The 19,715-nt window shown below is 34.5% G+C and overlaps 2 protein-coding genes across 2 annotated transcripts; both read right to left on the reverse strand.

The window, feature by feature from the left end:
* Positions 1-4,684: 4,684 nt before the first annotated feature.
* LOC111917520 (ricin B-like lectin R40G3) lies at positions 4,685-6,000 on the reverse strand. Its single transcript, XM_023913200.2, has 4 exons — positions 5,530-6,000; positions 5,302-5,424; positions 4,952-5,180; positions 4,685-4,841 (listed from the first exon to the last, which is right to left on the reverse strand). Coding segments are annotated over exons 1-4 (780 nt in total). The 5' UTR covers positions 5,956-6,000; the 3' UTR covers positions 4,685-4,839.
* A 10,642-nt stretch (positions 6,001-16,642) lies between these two features.
* Positions 16,643-18,385, reverse strand: LOC111917493 (ricin B-like lectin EULS3). Its single transcript, XM_023913175.3, has 4 exons — positions 17,819-18,385; positions 17,604-17,726; positions 17,218-17,446; positions 16,643-16,837 (listed from the first exon to the last, which is right to left on the reverse strand). Coding segments are annotated over exons 1-4 (921 nt in total). The 3' UTR covers positions 16,643-16,835.
* Between the last annotated feature and the right edge of the window lie 1,330 nt (positions 18,386-19,715).

Below are 19,715 nucleotides of genomic sequence, written 5' to 3' on the forward strand. Positions count from 1 at the left end.
TAGGACAAAAACGCTTCCTGTGGCTAGTAACACCACAAGAAAAGCATGTAACACTCTTCATCGGGCAAACGGGTTTTATGTGGCCCATTTCTCCACATTCATAACAGATCACAGATTCTTTTTCTGTTTTGCATTGGCCCTGGTGATTCTTTCCACATTTTTGACACGATGGTGATTGAAGATAAAAAGATTGTGACCTGCCGCGGCCACGAGGGGTATTTTAGGATTGCACTTGTTTACCAGTTTCAGATCGAACGGATTGAGCTGGTGGAATAGAGGAGATAGAAACAGCTTGATCAATACGTGGATACTTTGGAATACAAAGAGTGGCACCATGTATCTCCAAGTCATGCTCATGTCTTCGGGCATACTCAACAGCTTTATCAAATGATAGAATATCTCGATGGCTTACGAAATCGTGGATTTCATATCGTAGTCCCTCCATGAATAACTGAATTTTCTCATCTTCAGTTGGAATATACTTTGCAGCAAACCGTGTTTTCTGATTGAACTGAGTTTCATACTCATTCACAGTCATTCCTCCCTATTTAAGCTCGAGGAATTCTTTATCCAATCTCCTCCTCATGTATAGACATTTCCTAGGATAAATTCTCTTGGTCATACCCGCTAAGAGTTTATATGTTGCCTGCCACCAGACCAAGGCTTCTCCGATGAGCATTGCAGAAGCATAATTAGCCTTGTCTTCATTATCCACACGAGAGATACGAAATATTTTCTCTGTGTTCTGAATCCAAGTTAGAACAACTATGGGATTAAGGACACCATAAAACTTTGTAGCACCACCACTCTTGAAAGTTTTGAATGAAGGACGTCTCGTCTCTCCTTTTGAAGATTCTCTAGTGGCTTTCTCTTTGCCTTATCATTATTCTTCTTGTGTTCTTCGAGAGTTTTCTGAATAATACCAGTGAGTTTACCCAAGAGTCGCTCCTCACGGGGGGGATACTCGAGTATTTACTTCCTCGGGACGAGGATCTCCGCCCACTTCTAGTGTATGGCTACCTTCCTGTTCAACCATTCTTCTGAAAATTTGGAGCAACATAGTATTTTAGAATATTAGGATTTATTATTACCTAATACTTTTAATTAAATATTTCATATGGTTTGTATCCATATACTTAATATGAATCCGTTCATATATTGAACTTCCGACGGTTTAAGTCTAAATATCAATCGGTGGTATTTAATTCACCAAAACTACCGCTCTGATACCATGATTGAAAGACCCGAACTTTCATACTAAAGACATTATTATCACACCAAATTACTCCAAAACATGCTACATGCATATTCATAAAATAATATTTTACATTGATAGTTTAATTACATAGACTGAATACAAACCGACTATTAAGATTTTACAAAGTTTTATATATTACATACTTTTCCAGGAATACAATACAAAAACTATAATATTATCTATTCTACATCTTCTACCAGTACATGACTATACTGGATGCTTATCACCTGCAATAGTTTAAACATTGAGAGGGATTAGCGGGTGACGCTTAGTGAGTTCAATAACAGTTACAATATAACGCTATGCCATATACATATCAATATGACAGAAGCAAAGAGGGATAAAGAACAACAAATACATATGTGTATCATATGACAGACTTTCCACATCAAACAACACTCAATTTCAACTTGATATACATCAATAAAGCTTCAGCCCTACATAGCCTTATGCCAATACCGGAAGTTATACGAGTCATGCTCTACATGGCCAAAGGCACAAAGCCAATACCAGAAACTTATACGAGTCATGGTCTACATGGCCAAAGGCATAAATCCGATATAACACAGGAGAGTACATTGAATATATAACACATAACATACAGTTATCCCTATATTGAACTCACCGTGAAATAACCGGGGATTGAATGATAATTTGGGCAGCACTTTGGCTCTAAATATGACTTTTTATGACGAAACCGACAATTTTAGTTGAAAACCGGCCTTACACGGGCAGAGTTTCGACTCGAAAATATAATTTTCTCGGGAACTTCAAAGCGTCGGGACTTGCTTCGGGTGTTGGGAATGATACCAGGGCTTCGGGGTGTTAGGGTAAATTTGGAGAGAGTGGAAGGTGTAAAAGTGTGAAAGAAATGAGATTTTCTAAACAAAAATATGACAACCTCGGTTTCTATTTATAGGGCAACAAAGCTGCTGACTACGTTGGGCGTAAGTCCTTGGTACGCTAGGCGTATAACGAGGCAGTCTTCTACGCGAGGCGTACTCCTCTTACGCGGGGCGTATCTGCGAGGTGTCATCTGATTGAAACCCGGGCTCGGACATGGCAATCCAACTTGATACGTTTTCTTCGTGCGAGGAGAGAAGGACGTGGCCGACTTATGACCTTGCATGTGCTTCGTACACTGAGCGTACGAAGCGAAGTACGCTGGGCGTACCCTTCGGATAATCCTTGGATTTTTGATTTATTTTTATTTAAAAACTTCAAAAATTCATATATTTTCCATACGAGCTCCGTTTTTGACGTTCTTTATATCCATGCGTAGGTGAAATTATGCTCTACAACTTTCTAGACTCTGTTGGCTAATTTTGAATTCATCTTTAATATTATATTTTTAATGGGCCGGGATAGGAAAATTTCGTTAAAAATTCATAACTTCTTCATCCGATGTCTGTTTTCGTCTGTCTTTTTACCGTTGTATTATTATTGACGAGACCTTCGATTCTCGTTTAGGTTGCATCGACTAAAAATCATTCGATCTTTATTTCGAGTTTTTTAGTTGTCTACTTCTATTCCGAAACTTAGAAAAATCATAACTTCCTCATATGAAGTCAGATTTGGACGTTCTTTTTATGAAAATTATCGGTTTAATGAGTACTACAAATTTCGTTTAAATCACTAAAGCTAAAAAGTAGTTTATCGAAAATTCACTTTTTACGCTGAATAGTTTATGCCGGTTTTGTCGCAAACCTTCGATTGGTCATAACTTCTTCATTATAAGTCGGATTTCGCTGAGGTTTTCGCATAAATGTTTCTAACGAAATTATCTACAATTTTCAATAATAAAATTTTAATTATTTCAATTTTTATATTTTCGTCAAATTTCAATATTTGACTTTTGATTGGAATCTCATAACACATCCAATATTTTTCGAGTAATTCTAAACATAGTTTTACTTTATTTCTAATAAAAACTATTTGTTAGAACTCAATGCTCAAAATCACATAATATTTCATAATATTATTCATTTTTAAAAGTTACAAAACACGATAACCGAACGTGTTTGTTACAAACGATCTCGTGAATATACACATCGTCCAACTTCTCGGCCAATGAACTCTCCCGAACCGCCAGGAAATGGGAATTCTTGGTCAATTGATCCACGATGACCCAAATAGCATCAAAACCTTTTGACGTCTTCGGCAACTTGTTGACGAAGTCCATCAGAATCTGCTCCCACTTCCACATGGAAACCTCCAGAGGCTGTCTCATGTTCAGGTTCGGCTAATACATAATGTGTCAAGCTCTTGTGATCCGTGTAAATGATACATCGGACCATATAAATATAATGCCTCCAAATCTTAAGGGGAAAAACCACATCCCCCAACTCAAGATCATGCGTGGGATACCTCGTCTCATGCAGCTTCAGCTGTCGCGAAGCATAAGATATCACTCCTCTTCTCTGTATGAGGACCGCTCACAACCCAGTGATAGATGCATTACAGAAAACCATAAAATCCTCAATTCCCTCCGGGAAGGTCCAAACTGGGGCCTTGCATAGCCTCTGTCGAAGGGTTATTTTTTAAACACAAGTAATATTTTTAAATAGAAAAAAAAATACTTCATTTTTTTTAATAAAACACAAATTAATTAACTCTCATATTTCGGCTTCACCATGTTATACAACATTTAATAAACTGTTGTGAAGATTATTATCATATTAATGTTTATGGATTTAATATTTATTATTTAATGTGGAGATGCAAATGAAGCACATTAATAAATCAACATTAACTGAACTTTGAATTTTAAATAAGTCAGAGAAGAAATGCAATATTATTGAATAAAAAGCCAAATGTACAAAACATTGTGTGTGTATATATGTGTTTGTTTGTTGGAGTCTAACCATGTTAAACAATGTTTTGATACAGTTACCATTGTGTACTTTTGGATTTTATGGAGATTTCAGAACATCTCTATGTTTCGTTCTTTCAAAAATCAAAACCATTAATGGATGCCAATTTTTCATAACATTGTTTTACCTGATTTCTTTTAAATTTCTAATAGAACAAAGAAAGGTAGATTATATTGGTTAGTTTGGTTAACGAATCTTGTTATGACTTTTTTCAACTACTTATTATATCTTCCTCAACATATTCAAGTGTTTAGTTTAAACAAAAGTATTCTACCTTTTAGACTTTTTTTAACATCGTGAAAATAATTGGTTACTAAAGGATAAACCATTCAAATAGTGCTCATCAAATTATCATTAATAGAGATACATAAGAGCATCCCCAAAATGTTGTTATACTATTATCTAAGTTATACAAATAAATTGTTTTGTTAATTAAACTTTGAGATAATATAATTTACAAGTTATTGTAACAAATAACATGCAATACAAATTTGTAAAAAAGTTAATTAATAGGAATGTTTTTATAACCCATATAAGCCCCAAGTTACATATGTAAAGCAACATCAAACATGTCATTGTTATTCAAATATTTCATTGTTCACATATACACACAACACAAACACCAGTCACAAGAAACATAAAGCTTCCCACATGACAAATATTATATAGCTAGCTAAGACATCATCACATCAACATAATAGAATATCCTCCTGCAAATTCCATTCAAGAAAGTGATCATATATTAAAATTAGAATATAAATTAAGTATTGAAGAATAAATAATATGGAGTAAATAAAGTTTAACTTTTTAAGAAACTTACAATATGGAACAATGTTCCACCTTTGATTATCGCCTTTTTTCCATTCCCACAAAACAATTTTTGTCCCATCATGAACACCACCATGGTTTGCATCGCCATTAAAGGCATCTACATTGAGCTTGATATTGTTCACCATTCTTACAGTTCTATATCCATCACCTAAGTCCTTGCTTTCAGTCCAAAGAACCGATTCATCAAGTCTATTAGGGTTGTACTCAATCAGTTGAACCTGTTCAAGAACAATCAAGTTAAATAGTTTATAATCAATAAGAAATAAACAAGTTATGACATAAACAAGTTAGAGATCAAGTGATGAACTACTGATTATTGATAGAAGTAAAAGAGCATACCGGATGAGTTGCACCAATGGAGTGTTTCATGGCTTGATCAGTGGCTTTGTTGATCAAGGCAAAAGCGGGATAACCCTGTTCATCTTTCACCCTTGTGCTATACTTCAGATCTTTAACCCAATGCTGTTTGAAATTCAAACAAAAAATTCAACAAATTGGAGCAAAAATTGGAACAAGAACTAATCGAGTTTGTAATTTCAGAAACAGAAAACGAAGAATTGAAGTTACCTGATGAGGATCGGAGGGGTTAGACGGTGCTAGAATCACTTTACCCTCACGGATCGTGAGTGAGAAATCGGGTCTCGCCTTGGTGTAAACCCTAACTGTGGGTTTATTGTCAGTGTATTTTTCGGGGATTTTATGGTGATCGGTATGGTGGTGATTGATGATCGGAGGCATGTGGGGGATATGGTGAGTGTTCTCGTGATAGACATGGTGGATGGTTTGCGGTGGTGGTGGTGGTGGTGGATGGTGGTATTCTGCCGTGTACGGAGGAGGGTAGACATCAACACGGTTTGGAGGTGGTGGGTAAGCAAGATGAGGTGGAGGAGGGTAGTGAGGTGGTGGTCCACCGCCGAAGTGTGGTGGAGGTGGGTACTGTGGTTCGTCGTCACGGCGGTGGTGGTGGTGGTGGTTGTGACCGTATGGATCCATTACTTGAAAACAAAGCTGAACTGATGAAGTTCCTCCGCAGGCAACGCCCAAACTTACATAGGGGAGATGAGAATATGCTACTTGTACAATATGCTATAGAAATTGTACATTACTTTGAATTTTACTAGTTGTTGGAATATGTTCTCAACTCAATATCACTTCCACAATTACGATTATACCCTTAGTGTTAACATGTACACCATGTTGTAAGAATAATTAAAAATATATTTATAAGGTTAACATAGTAAATTTATGTTGGTATAAATATTTTGGGAAAATAACGTGTCGTACTTGAATTTTTGGTAGATTAGCTAACAAGTAAAGACCACCTATTATTAAATGATACATGTATTTGGTATGGTAGTTTTGTATTTTTTTATTTGTGTATTTTGTTAAAATTAACTATCAAACTATGCATTCTTAAAATTAAATAAAATTAAAAAAAAGTTACAAGCCCTTAAAATTTATATTAAATTTTTTTAATTAAAATGAGATTTTTAAGCTCTTGAAATCATAGTTCCAAACCAAGGAGGTGTTTCGTTTAGTTTTTTCACAGCCAAAAGTCCTTTTTAAAAAAAAAAAAAAAAAAAAAAAAAAAAAAAAAAAAAAAGATGTTTGGCAAAACTAATTTTAAAAACTACTTTTTAAGTTTTTACACAAAGAAAATGAACTTTTTGAGTCAGAAAATCCTGATTTTTTGTAACTTTTCTAAAAATGATTTTTGAGCTGTGAAAAGCTAAGCTAAACACCCCGAAACTTTATTTTAATTCAAAGTTTTTGTTAAAAGTTGCCGATTGTTAGAACGCTTTGTTTTGGAATATACCTTAAATCACTATATTTTATCTATATCTTATCACATTATAATTTGTAAACAAGTTAGAGTGGCGTTTGTTAAAGATCACAATAATACGTTTTGATATTCGACCATATGAGGCGATAATAAGATGTTATATCGTGTCTTTTTTATGTTGAGCATTAGATTCGAGTTTTTATGACTTGACTAGTATGGTTCATAATCATTTAGTTATCATTTCAGGGTGAGACATGAAAACAACAAACCAAGGAATCTTGATTTTTTTAACCTATCCCTTGATTTACTGGATGAGACAATAACTTATCAGAATCATTTTTGTGGTTTTGTTCATGTTTAGGAACTTCTTTAACTTGTGTACATTTGAGCATTTAACTTGTTATATGTGTTCACACATGGCTATTGTTATATGTGTTCAAATGTGTATAAAAAAATAAAGTTAACTAAACGTGAACAAGACGAAAAGATAATTACTCTTCCAAGTCATTTTCCCTTTACCGGATAAATACACATAAAACCCTTAAATCTTTTTAGTTTTAGTTAGACTTGACAATTTGTATGTTCATGTCATGAAAACATGTTAACTACGAATTTAACACGATACGATTACACAATAAGAAATAAACTTTAGCTCATTTTTCAAGATCTATTCGCGTCGCATCGTGTCTCTCACTGATTTGTGTCTCGAATTGTCGGATCTAGTTTTGGTTAATTCATCATCTCATGATAAATTAACAAACTAGTCTTTGTAATCTTTATTTTTTCATCTTAAGTTTAAATCATATCTTGTTTGTAACAAAAAAAGGAACTGCTATTTAAAAAATATCACTAATTTCTTGTGACCATGAACATATTTCCAACATTTACAATAAATAACATTAATGTTACATTTGATGCACTAGCTGAAAGGCGAGTTGTTACTTGAAAAGTTAGTTGATAGCTAAAAAACTAGTTATTAAATAAAAAGCTAGCTAATAGCTGAAAAAGTAACTGATACAAAATGTTGTTTGGTAAAATTGGTTGAAAAATATAAAATACATAGAAAGAAATTTAAAAGAATATGTTTCTATAGTTAATTAAGGGATATATTTGAAAAGTAAAAAACTCCTAAAAAGCTAGTATAAATACTTTTTTAAAAAACTAATTTATAATCTAATTTTTGGCTTGCCAAAAATGACAAATTAAAAAATCTCAAAAAATAAACTACCTTATTAGTTAGCTGCAGTGCTCCAAACACAGGCTAAATCATCAAAACCTACAATTGTTCATAGTGAGTTCTAATATAGATGCTAGAAAGAAAACACCTTTAACCTGTTTCTGAAATCGAATCATGACTTGACGCTTTGAAATCGAAAAACAATCCAAGAAAATGCAGCTTCAATTGCTTAATCCCGGTCGCAAGTATAGTCGACTCTCTATTGGTCAAACTTTCCCACACAACCTATACATCACACTTAACGTTGTCTTAACCTTTTTCACCTATATGCAAGACGGCCCATATGAGAAGCAATTCAACAACCTAATTTTTTTAGCATTCTATAACGTCATGGTGTTTACTTTAAACATGTTCATTTAATTTAGCAGAAAATGCAACGACAGTCTTATGTTATTTCAAACTTAAAAATTAACCACCACATTATCATCTTTTAAAAACAACCCAATCAAAATCATTTGAGTTTAAGGAAAGCAAAATGGAACAAAAGTAACAACCAAAACATGTCAAAGTGGTATCGCCTAAGAAAAAACATACTACCCAAAAATAAGTGTCCCCAAACTCACCAATACATGCTCTTAAGCTACATGTACTAACCCACAGGCACAAAATACAAGAAACAAGTGTCAGCTCCTGTTGAGTGAGTTAACAAAAGTTGCATACAGTTAGAGGGAAACTTAGAATTTCAAAACAGGTCAACAATTCAAGTTACGACAAAACATACGATGCAACAATTATCACATACATATTTTTTCCATATGTTATCACCAAGAGCATAATTCACCCCATATTACCAATTTCATATTTTATTTAATAAATCACTAGATATCACCGAATTCCTCATTTATTATATAGTTCACCACACATCGCCAAATACCAATATGATGAAATATAATTCATCAATCATCACCAAATATAATTCACCAAGTAACACTAAATATAATTAACCCAATATCATTAAAGGCACCTTATGATAAGCATGAGTCTCTTAGTGCTTCCTAACCTAAGAGAACTATCTGGCTCACTACTTGTGTGCCTACACCGATAAATGCTCTAAGTGGCACATGACTTCCACCCGAAACACCAAACCCGAGACTGATGTGAATTAAGAGCATTTGATTTGGCATGCGGAATTGAAGAACACAAAGAACACAGTGATTTGGGTGTCTAATAGATGTATTCAATCATGAAAGGTGTTACAAAAAATTATAAGCTAGATCTAGACAAATAAATAGCTCACACTCGCACTCTCAATGTTACATCTCTCAAGCATACCTCTACAAGTGGTATGAAATCCATTATATATAAAGGTGTTTACATATCTTTCTCTCTCTCTCTCTCTCTCTCTCTCTCTCTTTGTCTCTCTCTCATGTCATAAGGCATCACTACCACATGCAAGTGGGTCTATAAGAGTCAAACCATTACAAAGTCATTCATGCATAACTTTGCACCCTAACATTCTCCCCCTCAAAGTTAGGAATGGATGACCCGCTTCAATCTTCGAAAATTAAGCAACTTCACGAACCAAGCCTCAAGCATAACACATGTAAAAATGAACTTCAAATCTTCAATGACCTTCCAATCCGGGTTCTAGAGTGTGAGACCATACAAACCGAGCATAAAAAGGCAATTAGGAGTATCCAAACCTCCACAAAATTACCCAAATTTGAGCACAAAATCACACCCTAAAAATCTTATATAAGTCCAAACCCATCATAAACTAATCATTTCCGAATCTCAATCAAATAACTTCGTAAACTTTAATTGCTAAAGGTCACTTCGGTCTTTAAGTCCGCATAATATGAAAAGTTCAACTTTCGAATTCTCATACTTAATTCTCTCCCCCTTTTATAATCAAAAAATAATTATAAAACCAAAAATGAATTAGAAAGTGCTCAATTTGGAATTTTCTATACAAAACTCCCCTTTAACACATGGCATAAACATTTTTGCATAAATCGAGAAAATCCAAAAAAATATCTCAATTTTCGAATTCGTTCTCGGACCGCCTTTGACGAATTTTTAAAAGTTTGGGTAGAAACTATCAATTTCGAAATTCTGTAGTGACCTGGTGCGTCCAAAACAACCTTAGATCTGAAACTTTACCCCAACTGCGAAATTGGGCATAAAGTGTTAATTCACATTAACTGCAGGGACCCTGTTTCGAAAATCTTCCCATTTCTCATACTCTTCAGCCCAATGTGGAAAGTGGGTAAATTCTACTAGCTTGCAAAAACTACAGGTGCTCAAAATGGAAATTCAGCTTTTAACACAATTTTGTGTGACTCCATGTCGAAGGTGGCTTAGTATTGCCAATTCATTGATAGTTGAGGGATTTGAATCGACACTTTCTGTTTCTTCTTCACTGCATTCATTATCAAGTTATGATCAAGGACATTTGACCATAGCAAATTGATACCCATTATGAAGGTATCTTCGACTTCTAAACACTGGATTTTGATACCTTCTCAATCGATATTAGCAACAATTGCAAGCTTCTCCTCCATGCATGGTACCTTGATGATGGCACACTTATTGGAGATTCAGAGGAGGTGGCCAAAGCGTTGGACATCATTACGGTGATTGGCCCAAAATTGGGCCTTCAACTGAATATCAAGAAAACCGAGCTCTTTTGGCCCTCGTGCGACGGTAGGAAGCTACGTGAGGGGCTATTCCCGGCTGACATCGGGAGGCCATATTTGGGGGTGAAACTTCTTGGGGGAGTTGTTAGTAGAGATGCTAGTTTCATTAGCAGCTTAGCCATAAAGAGAGCCGAAACGCTGTGAATTTGATGCGTCTTCTTCCTCAATTGTCTGACCCTCAGAGTGAGCTCCTTCTGCTTCGGTCTTGTATGGGTATTGCTAAGCTTTTCTTTGGGCTGAGGACGTGCCAACCCATTCACATGGAGGAGGCGGCAATATTTTTTGACAATGGACTGCGCGGGGCCATTGAGGACATTATGGTTTGTAGTGGCTCTTTCTTTGGTGACCTACAATGGCGCATTGTTTCCTTACCCATCAGGTTTGGTGGTTTGGGTTTATACTCGGCAGTAGAGGCTACTTCATATGATTTTGTTGCCTCAAGGGCCCAAACTTGGGTATTGCAAGACCACATCTTACGGGATAGCGGCATATATATATGGTATGGATTCTGATTATGATGGTGCCTTGGCTTCTCTTTGTAACAAGCTTCCAGATTCTGACCTTAGCAGTTTTACTACTAAAGACACCCCCCCCCCCCCCCGTAAATCCCAGAGTACGCTGGCGAGTGCCCTTTTTCGTAAAATTGTCCAAGATATGGAAGTTTATCTCGACATGACGGCCCGTCAGAAAACGGTTTTCCAGTGCTTACGTGCACCACATGCCCAAGATTTTCTTCTTGCTATCCCTATAGATGGGATTGGCCAACATATGTCTCATGTGGAGTATCCTACTATCCTCAAATATCGACTCATGATTTCAATATTCCCAGCTGACGAGATATGTCCGGTGTGTCGCAAGGCATGTTTGGACTCCTGTGGAGAGCATGCAGTTCACTGTAAAGAACTCCCGGGGTTCAAATACAGGCACGATATGGTCAGAGATATTTTGTTTGATATATTTAAGTGTGCAGGAGTTTCTGCTAAGAAAGAGGCACATGTGAATTTCTTGACTGACCCGATAGAAGGAAGGTCAACCCTTAGACCAGCTGACATTTTGATTTTTGGATGGGTCGGAGGGAAACATGCATGTGTGGACCTTATAGGGGTATCCCCTCTCGTGGGCTTGAGGGCGGGGGGTTTCACGGCAGGACTGGCTGCTTTAAAAGCTGCTACAGGTAAAGTCAACAAACATGAGAAATCGTGCATGGAAAATCAACACGTGTTCATACCATTTGCGTTTGATAGGTTTGGTTTCCTCGCACTGGATGCGGTAGAGCTTCTTAATAGAGTACAACGGATCATGCATTGCAATGGTATATCCCCTAGTTCTATGAATGTAGTCTTTAAAAGATTGAGCTTTGCTATACAAAAAGGCATAGCGGCGCAGCTTGTTGCCCATTTGCCATCTCACTTGTTGTACGATGATAATTAAAATATAACAAGATAAATAAAAAAGCCATAATCTTCGTTCTCGATGCAAACTATAAACGCATAGCGAAGGTACCAAATCTCGATCCATAGATGTCGAACTCGTCTATTTTCACTACTAGAAAAACAGCCTTTTATGACGCTCATTGCGCGTCGTAAAAGGCTCAGACGACGTGCAAATGCGCGTCAAGGAAGGCCCTGTCATAAAGAGAGACAACGCGCTTTTGCACGTCGTCTATAGACGACGCGCATTTACGACACTCATTTACGACTCGCAATTACGACGCTCGTTTACGACACGCAATGCGTATCAAGGAAGGCCCTGTCATAAAGGAAGACGACACGCATTCGCATGTCGTAACCTTACGACGCGCGTGTTAATGACACGCAATGCGTATCAAGAAAGCCCCTGTCAAGAAAGGCCATGTCATAAATGAAGATGACGCACATTTTTGCGTATCGTAAATTTAAATATTTAAAAAATATATATTTATATATTTATGAATTTTTAAATTAAATTTGCATTTAATGTGTCATAATAGAAATAAAATACCATATACAAAAAAATACAATCCATTGCATAAAATTTAATGTCATACAATTCTATTTCTTACAATATATAACTTTGTATCCATCTAATCTACTTTATGTTTCATACTAACAATTGAAATGAAGAATGCAACATTTGCATTTTCAGCATCTTATCTCTTTCAACTTGAGCTTTCTTTTCCACTTCTAACTCCAGGGCTATTCGCTTTCATCAACCCTGTAAACACAACACAAAATCACTTGTCATTTTCATTCTACTTTTAAAATTAATTCTTACTAGGACATTCTACTTTTAAAAGCTCAAAACCATTACTTGTTTGTGCAGTTTAAGCTCCAACACGACTGCAAAAGCTCAAAACCATTACTTTTTTTTTGGAGTCTATACAAACATAAATGTCATCAAACAAGTGAACATGTCGTGCAGAGAATAACAACGTACTTTCATAAATAAATAAAATTATGTTTCTTTTCTTGCATTTAACCTACAACACAAAACTTACCTACATTATGTGTTGGTAAATATCATGCACAGGTTGTCCAAGTTTCAGCTTGGGAAGAAACACTAACAACAACACATAGTATGTATCAAAAGTTGGATCATAGTAGTAATTTTCTAGCACAAAAGTAGTAGTAATAGAAAAAATACACTCACACACATGAAATGAAAGTGTTGGTTGGGTATTTCTAGCATTAGAAAATAACCCACTTGACATCCTCCTTGAGAGTAGGTAGGGTTCTAACCACAGTAGCATTTGGCCTTGGCACATGGTGCTCCTTGTCCCACCACCAGCACCAACAACAACAACAGAACCATGTAGACTTGTACCTGAAAGGTAGCCAGATGAGCATAGTATGTGTGTGGTATTTACCAATAGACACAAAATGAGTGCACCTTGAATACCTGTCTAAACATAATTTAAATAATTAAAACAAATCTTACTTAATTCAAAAATATAAAACAAAACAAAATAAAAAGACTGATCAAAATGACACAAATATTGACATATGTGTAACACAGGTTGTTTGTGAGTGATTGCAGAGTATCAACATTCACAATATGCAGATTCTTATAATGAACATTCTTGTGATTGAAGAAATGGAAAGACATGTACCGTAAAACATAGTGTTGACATGTGAAGCCTTTTGGAGGAAAGATCGAATGCATTCAAATATTTTTCTTTCATAACTTGCAGTGCCTAAATTTACAAATTTTAACAAGATATGAACCAAAGGGAAAAAAGTCATTTTTTGCAACACAAATGGATTTAGTACCTGACTACACAGACTTTAGCTACAACTGCTCTTGCAATGGTTTTGGTTTCATTCTAAAGGGTATTCAAGTAATACTTGTTCAAACTTTAATTAATTAAGACTTTAGCTACAACTGCTCTTCCCAGTCAAAACGTAAAACATAAGTTCAATAACTTTAATTAATTAAGAAACAACTTTAATCAATAACTTTAATTAATTAAGAAACAACTGATTAGCAATGAGTCAATGACTTAATCCGTTAGTGAACAATAAATACATAAATACTACATAGAAATTGAGAGACACGAGATTAGAATGACACAATAGTTTTTAATGACATTAATTATGACACAATAGTTTTTAATGGCATTAATTTCTATATCAGTTACAATATAGATATCACAGAGAGTCAGAGACAACTAACGTACGTTAATTTCTAACTTCCAAGTTCTAACCATCACAAACATTGAGATGGAGAAAGAAAGAAAACAGAGTATATAAAAAATCTGGTATCTTTGAGAAATTGAGATATCACAGGGGTATAAATGTCGGATACAAAAATTCTGGGTAATACATTGAGATATCATCATATCAAAGGGGCATAACGGTCATATATGATATAACTATACATACAAAAAGCTGCCGTCGTTAAATAAGTCGCAAGGGAGGCTTGGTCGGGAGACAAGACTAGAGAGTATGATGAAGCGATGAGATGTGTTCTCTTGACTTAGTCAACTAAAAACCCTAAAACGTGGCTTTTTATACCAGATTTAAAAAAATAAAAAATAAAAAATAAAATTAATCTCCTAATCGCTACGTCGCTTTTCAGTCGCCATGAACCTCATAGCGACAATAAGTCGCCTCGCCTCGCTAATCGCTATAGCGACCATGACGATCGCTATTGACATCAATGCTTTCATTTAATTTTATCTTTTTATACCAGATTTAAAAAAATAAAAAATGAAGAAAAATAAGTAAATCATAATAACAACAAAATAAATACTTTAAATTAAAAAAAAAGGTAGGAAAAACCTTTGTGGTGTATAAACCATCAAGCTCAAGAGCCGAACCAGCAGCAACAACAACTTCTTTATTTGCCCCTTTAATCTGTATATATGGCCCCGAGACATCTTGCAAATGATCAAACTCCATTAAAAGCTATAAGGGCAAAATGGTCATATTAAAAAAAATAAGTGTTAGATTTAACAAAAGAAACCTAGAGGACTGTATGTGCAAGAAAATAAAAAAATTCAGATGACCAATTTTGTAATTTTACACATAAAAATATTTTACCTTTCCATCTTGGTAGATATATGGAAATGCTTCAATGTAAGCTACAGCATGATACCTGAAAACCATTTTAATAGATAAAATATTTATATAAATGATAATAATTGCTTCATATAAAACCAATGTATTTTAATTTTTTGAGAATAATGGTAATAAAGCAAGATACTCCTATGGGATGCTGTTCTGTCTCCTCAAGAATGCATATGTATAACATTTGAGAGAGGCATGGGCTGTTAATAGTCTTATCTTGATCTAGAAAAAAATAATGGTAGAATTAATAGAAATTCCATCTGAAACATCTATGTCAAGAAAGAAGATTAAGCTAGTGTTTAATATGATGAAATTGTTCAACGAATTTTATTTTTTCTGATGGAATGGAAATGAGCATGCTTGAAGAAATGTGATTCCCTCCATCAACAAATTTTAGCATTGAGACAAAAGCACATGAACTTTTTTCTTGGCTACCAGATATACGTCTGAAGATCTCAAAGAGACATTCATCATGAAGGGAATCAATGGTGCTTTGCTGCTTTTTGAAGATTTTTCCAGAGAACACAAATGGGGCACTGACTCTTGACCTCTTGCGAGGGGGGAAGTACACATCGACCTGGGCTTGAAGGTCTTTCACACCTCTTTTCAGATTCTTGATGTTTACATTTCTTCAGAGAAGAAGGTTAATGGAGTATCAGATTGGTACAGTGTTCTTGGTGTGGACCAAATGCAAAATTTCGGGTTGTCACAAAATTAACATGAAATCCGGGTCATCTCACGTATATATTGGCCCTAACTTGCCCAAAATCCCATGCGTAATACTTTTTCCAAATTCTTTGATAAATAACCACTGGCAGTGACATACTAAACCATATTTTATGAATTTATAATTATGACATTCCATTCAACTGTTTTTTTAATTAATTCCCATCATTCAACGTCTTTAAAGTACAAATAAAACTTATATTTTCACTAAAAATAACTGGCGTTGTACTTTGGTAAATGTCCATACCAACCAATTTATCGACATTCCACTCTAGCTGATTGTGATTTAAACATATTTCTTACATAAAACAATGCTCTTTCAATACATTTCTTGCCTTCTATAACATGATCTTAAAATTTCGTACATTGAGGCCCATATATTCGAAATTACCTATTTAAGCATCATACTTTAAGCTTTGCTAAATAATGGCATAACCATTATGACTGCTTATGTGAAATCTATAATCATTATGATATATTACAATTACATCTAAAGTTAATTCTTGGCAGATTAAAATCCATTTATACATTTTTCATGTTAAAAATATACCACTTATAAACATAATTTCATAACTTGAGACTTTTAACAAATAAATTACAAACAACTTGGGTACCCTTGAATATACATGGTCAATATATTTTTGGAGTCTTATAATTATGGAAAGGCGTGTTAGTATTCAATGATATGAAGTTTAATAACCATTAAATTCTTCAATAAAAAACAAAACTTTTAATTATTAAAATATGATGTCTCGTTGAATTTGTAAAGTTTAATGCATTTTAAAGTAGGATTATATGTGTCAATCATTTAAAATCTAACAAGTTTAATACCTTACGGAGGCCCGAAATAACATATAAAAATATCCAAAACAACACTATCCATAGGTACTTAAACATGTGATCATTCATGGTCGAAGATTAAACTCCACACTAACACGCAATCCTGCGCAAAACCATAACATAAAGCAGGGGTTAAGGACCAATTGCATAAGTTGATAAACAAATCGGCATTACAAAATAAAGTAAAAGTTGACAAGAGAGCATGCATTTTTTATCATAAAGATCGTTTGATAGATCAAAAAACCAAATGGTTTCAATCTTTTTAATTTTAATGTAAGATTCTTTAACAATTAAGAGACAATATGAAGGTCCAGGTAACTTTTCAATCGAACCATTACTAGAGTTTATATAACAATCCCTTATTTCATAACAAGATTATAACAAAACCCTTTTCTTTTTAAGTGAAATTTGGCAAACAAATAAATAAATAAATTGATAAATATGGAAGAATATTATTGAGTAAAGTTTGCGCAAAAGACTTACAATACGGGAATATGATCCACTTTTGGTTATCGCCATCATTCCATTCCCACAAAATAATTTCAGTGCCGTCATGAACACCACCATATTCTTTAACACCCTTACATGCATCTAGATGAAGATGAATATTGGTGACTGTCCTAAATGACCTATAACCATCACCCAAGTCATTGCCCTCACTCCAAAGAACACTCATGTCGACTTCATTAGGGTTGTATTTCTTCAGCTGAACCTGAGAAATAATTTACAAGTACACACACACACACGTGATAAGTGATTTAAAGTTTATATATATTATTACACTAAGCATAATCAATCACTTTCATTCAAAACATGATAAAAAGTTATTTTTTTTTCAATTTTTAGCCGACAAAAGTAGAATGGCATACCGGATAAGTTACACCGATTGAAAATTTCATAGCTTCACCGGTGGCTTTGTTGACCAAGGCAAAAGCGGGATTACCTTTTTCATCCTTAATGCTCCTACCAAATTTCTCGTCTTTGATCCAATGCTGTTAATTTAGATGTCAAACAAATTGGTGTTGGTGAAACAGTTGAAGAAAGAGCAAGCTCATATACTATCAAGAAACTGAAAACAAGAAACCTGATGAAGATCAGAAGAATTAGTTGGAGCAAGAATCACTTTTCCATTACGTATAGTGAGAGAGTAATCAGTTTTGGCCTTGGTATAGACCCGAAATGTGGGTTTATTGTCCATATAATTTATGGGGTTTTGATGGTTAGTGTGTGAACATATAATCGGAGGAATGTGAAGGCAATGGTGGCTGCACTGAGGAGAGACATGGTTGGAAGGTTGTGCTGGTGATGCCAGACGGTGGCACTCTGCCAGGTAGTAATCGAAGGCATCAGGTGGCTTTCCGTTGTGGCCGTTGGCGTTCGAAGTTGCTGGTAGAGAAGATACGTCATCACAGTGGAGGCTGGTGGCGTTCTGGTGGTTGAGCCGGGTAAGGTGGAGAAGGAGGTGAGTAAGGTGAATCGACATTTCTTTGTAGCTTTGAAACTGATGGAAGGGAGGTGGAAGAAGTGAAAAAGGTGGTTCTTCACGGTGGTGGTGGTTCACGTGAGGTGGTTGTTCATACTGGTTATCGGTGTTGACCGGAGGTGGGTATTGTTGTTCCTTGTCTTTGGGGTGATCGGAGGTGAGAGTCATTGCTTGAAAACCACGAGTAAACAAGAACTTAGCGACCAGATAACATGATAATCAGTAATTAACCATGGCTTACCTTCAATTTCTTCGGAAAAAAATACTATCAGCTGCAGCCAATGACTTCTTCACTACAGATGTTTCTTTCTTAATCAATAAGTGTTAGACTTCTTACCCATCCTGTCCATTTTATAAGGGAGGAAGGCTAATCGCTTACGAACTGTTCGTTCTCCTTCAAACGCAACCGCCAAACGTCAGGATTGGTCTTCAATTTTGCCTTCCCAAGAAGAAATATTTCATGTTTTCTCCCTGGCCAAAGTATAATCATTTAGCATCTAGACGGCCGTCATTAGGGAAGAGCAGAAAAAGGAGTTTTTGACCATAAGAGAGAGTGATTGGAAAAAGTATTTACCATTCTAGGGTACTTTCAAGTTTTTTTACCAGACTAGTGTTTCTTGTCATTTTTCTTTATTTTTCAGTTTTCCTTAATTTCTTTTTTATTTTAAATATCCAATTTTTTCCTTTCTCTATATTTCACCTTCTTACTGTTTTTTTATATTTTTTTTAAATGATAGATTTTATTTCAGTTTTTTTTGTTTAATTTTAAATATCCATTTTTCTTATACAAACCTTTGAACATCAAATTTTAGCCACAACAAATTAAAAATACAATATATTTTAACATGCAAAAACTCTAACATTACATATATAATATTTTTAATGTAAAAAAAACTCAATAAATTAAAAAACACCACAATTAAAAAATAGAATATTAGACATATTCTATGATCTTGTATCCTTTGTTTATTTATTGTTTTATTCCATTCATCCAAATAAACCATTAAAAATAATCTTTATTTGTTTTCTATAATTCAGAGGTACGGATTTATTTTGGTAAAACACTAAATTATGCAATTAGTTACTATATTTTCTTTTACTAATTTTATATCAAACTAGTTTTCTAATCAATTTCTACAATCATATTGAATTCGCTATCAATTATTAGTTTTTTTTTTTTTTTTTTTTTTACCATATTGATTGTATATTTAAACAATAAAATATTATTATATACAACATCCTTACATGAAAAAAAATCATTAGGCCTCCCATTTTCCTTGAACCGGTGATTTATATTAAATACAGGTTTCTGGTTGTTTAATACAAACTACAAAAAAACAAATTCATTTAAATTTAAAGGAAAAAGAATTATGTCTGATTGAATTATATAAACTTTCTACATCTATTCTACGCTTATTGATTTTCTACGAAAAGATATTTGTTAACTATATGAAAACTAAAATAACAAAGGTCTTCAAATTCTATTATATAATATTAG

This window comes from Lactuca sativa, chromosome 2, assembly GCF_002870075.4.
Source record: "Lactuca sativa cultivar Salinas chromosome 2, Lsat_Salinas_v11, whole genome shotgun sequence".
Taxonomy (NCBI): Eukaryota; Viridiplantae; Streptophyta; class Magnoliopsida; order Asterales; family Asteraceae; genus Lactuca; species Lactuca sativa.

Bases quoted from the DNA above. Each gene is read 5' to 3' on its own strand.
- LOC111917520 (XM_023913200.2), bottom strand. From the start codon at position 5,955: ATGGATCCATACGGTCACAACCACCACCACCACCACCGCCGTGACGAC. The intron at 5,425-5,529 runs GTAACTTCAATT...AATTTCAAACAG, and splicing joins ACCCCTCCGATCCTCATCAG to CATTGGGTTAAAGATCTGAA. The intron at 5,181-5,301 runs GTATGCTCTTTT...GTTCTTGAACAG, and splicing joins CCATTGGTGCAACTCATCCG to GTTCAACTGATTGAGTACAA.
- LOC111917493 (XM_023913175.3), bottom strand. From the start codon at position 18,385: ATGACTCTCACCTCCGATCACCCCAAAGACAAGGAACAACAATACCCA. The intron at 17,727-17,818 runs GTTTCTTGTTTT...CTAAATTAACAG, and splicing joins ATTCTTCTGATCTTCATCAG to CATTGGATCAAAGACGAGAA. The intron at 17,447-17,603 runs GTATGCCATTCT...ATTATTTCTCAG, and splicing joins CAATCGGTGTAACTTATCCG to GTTCAGCTGAAGAAATACAA.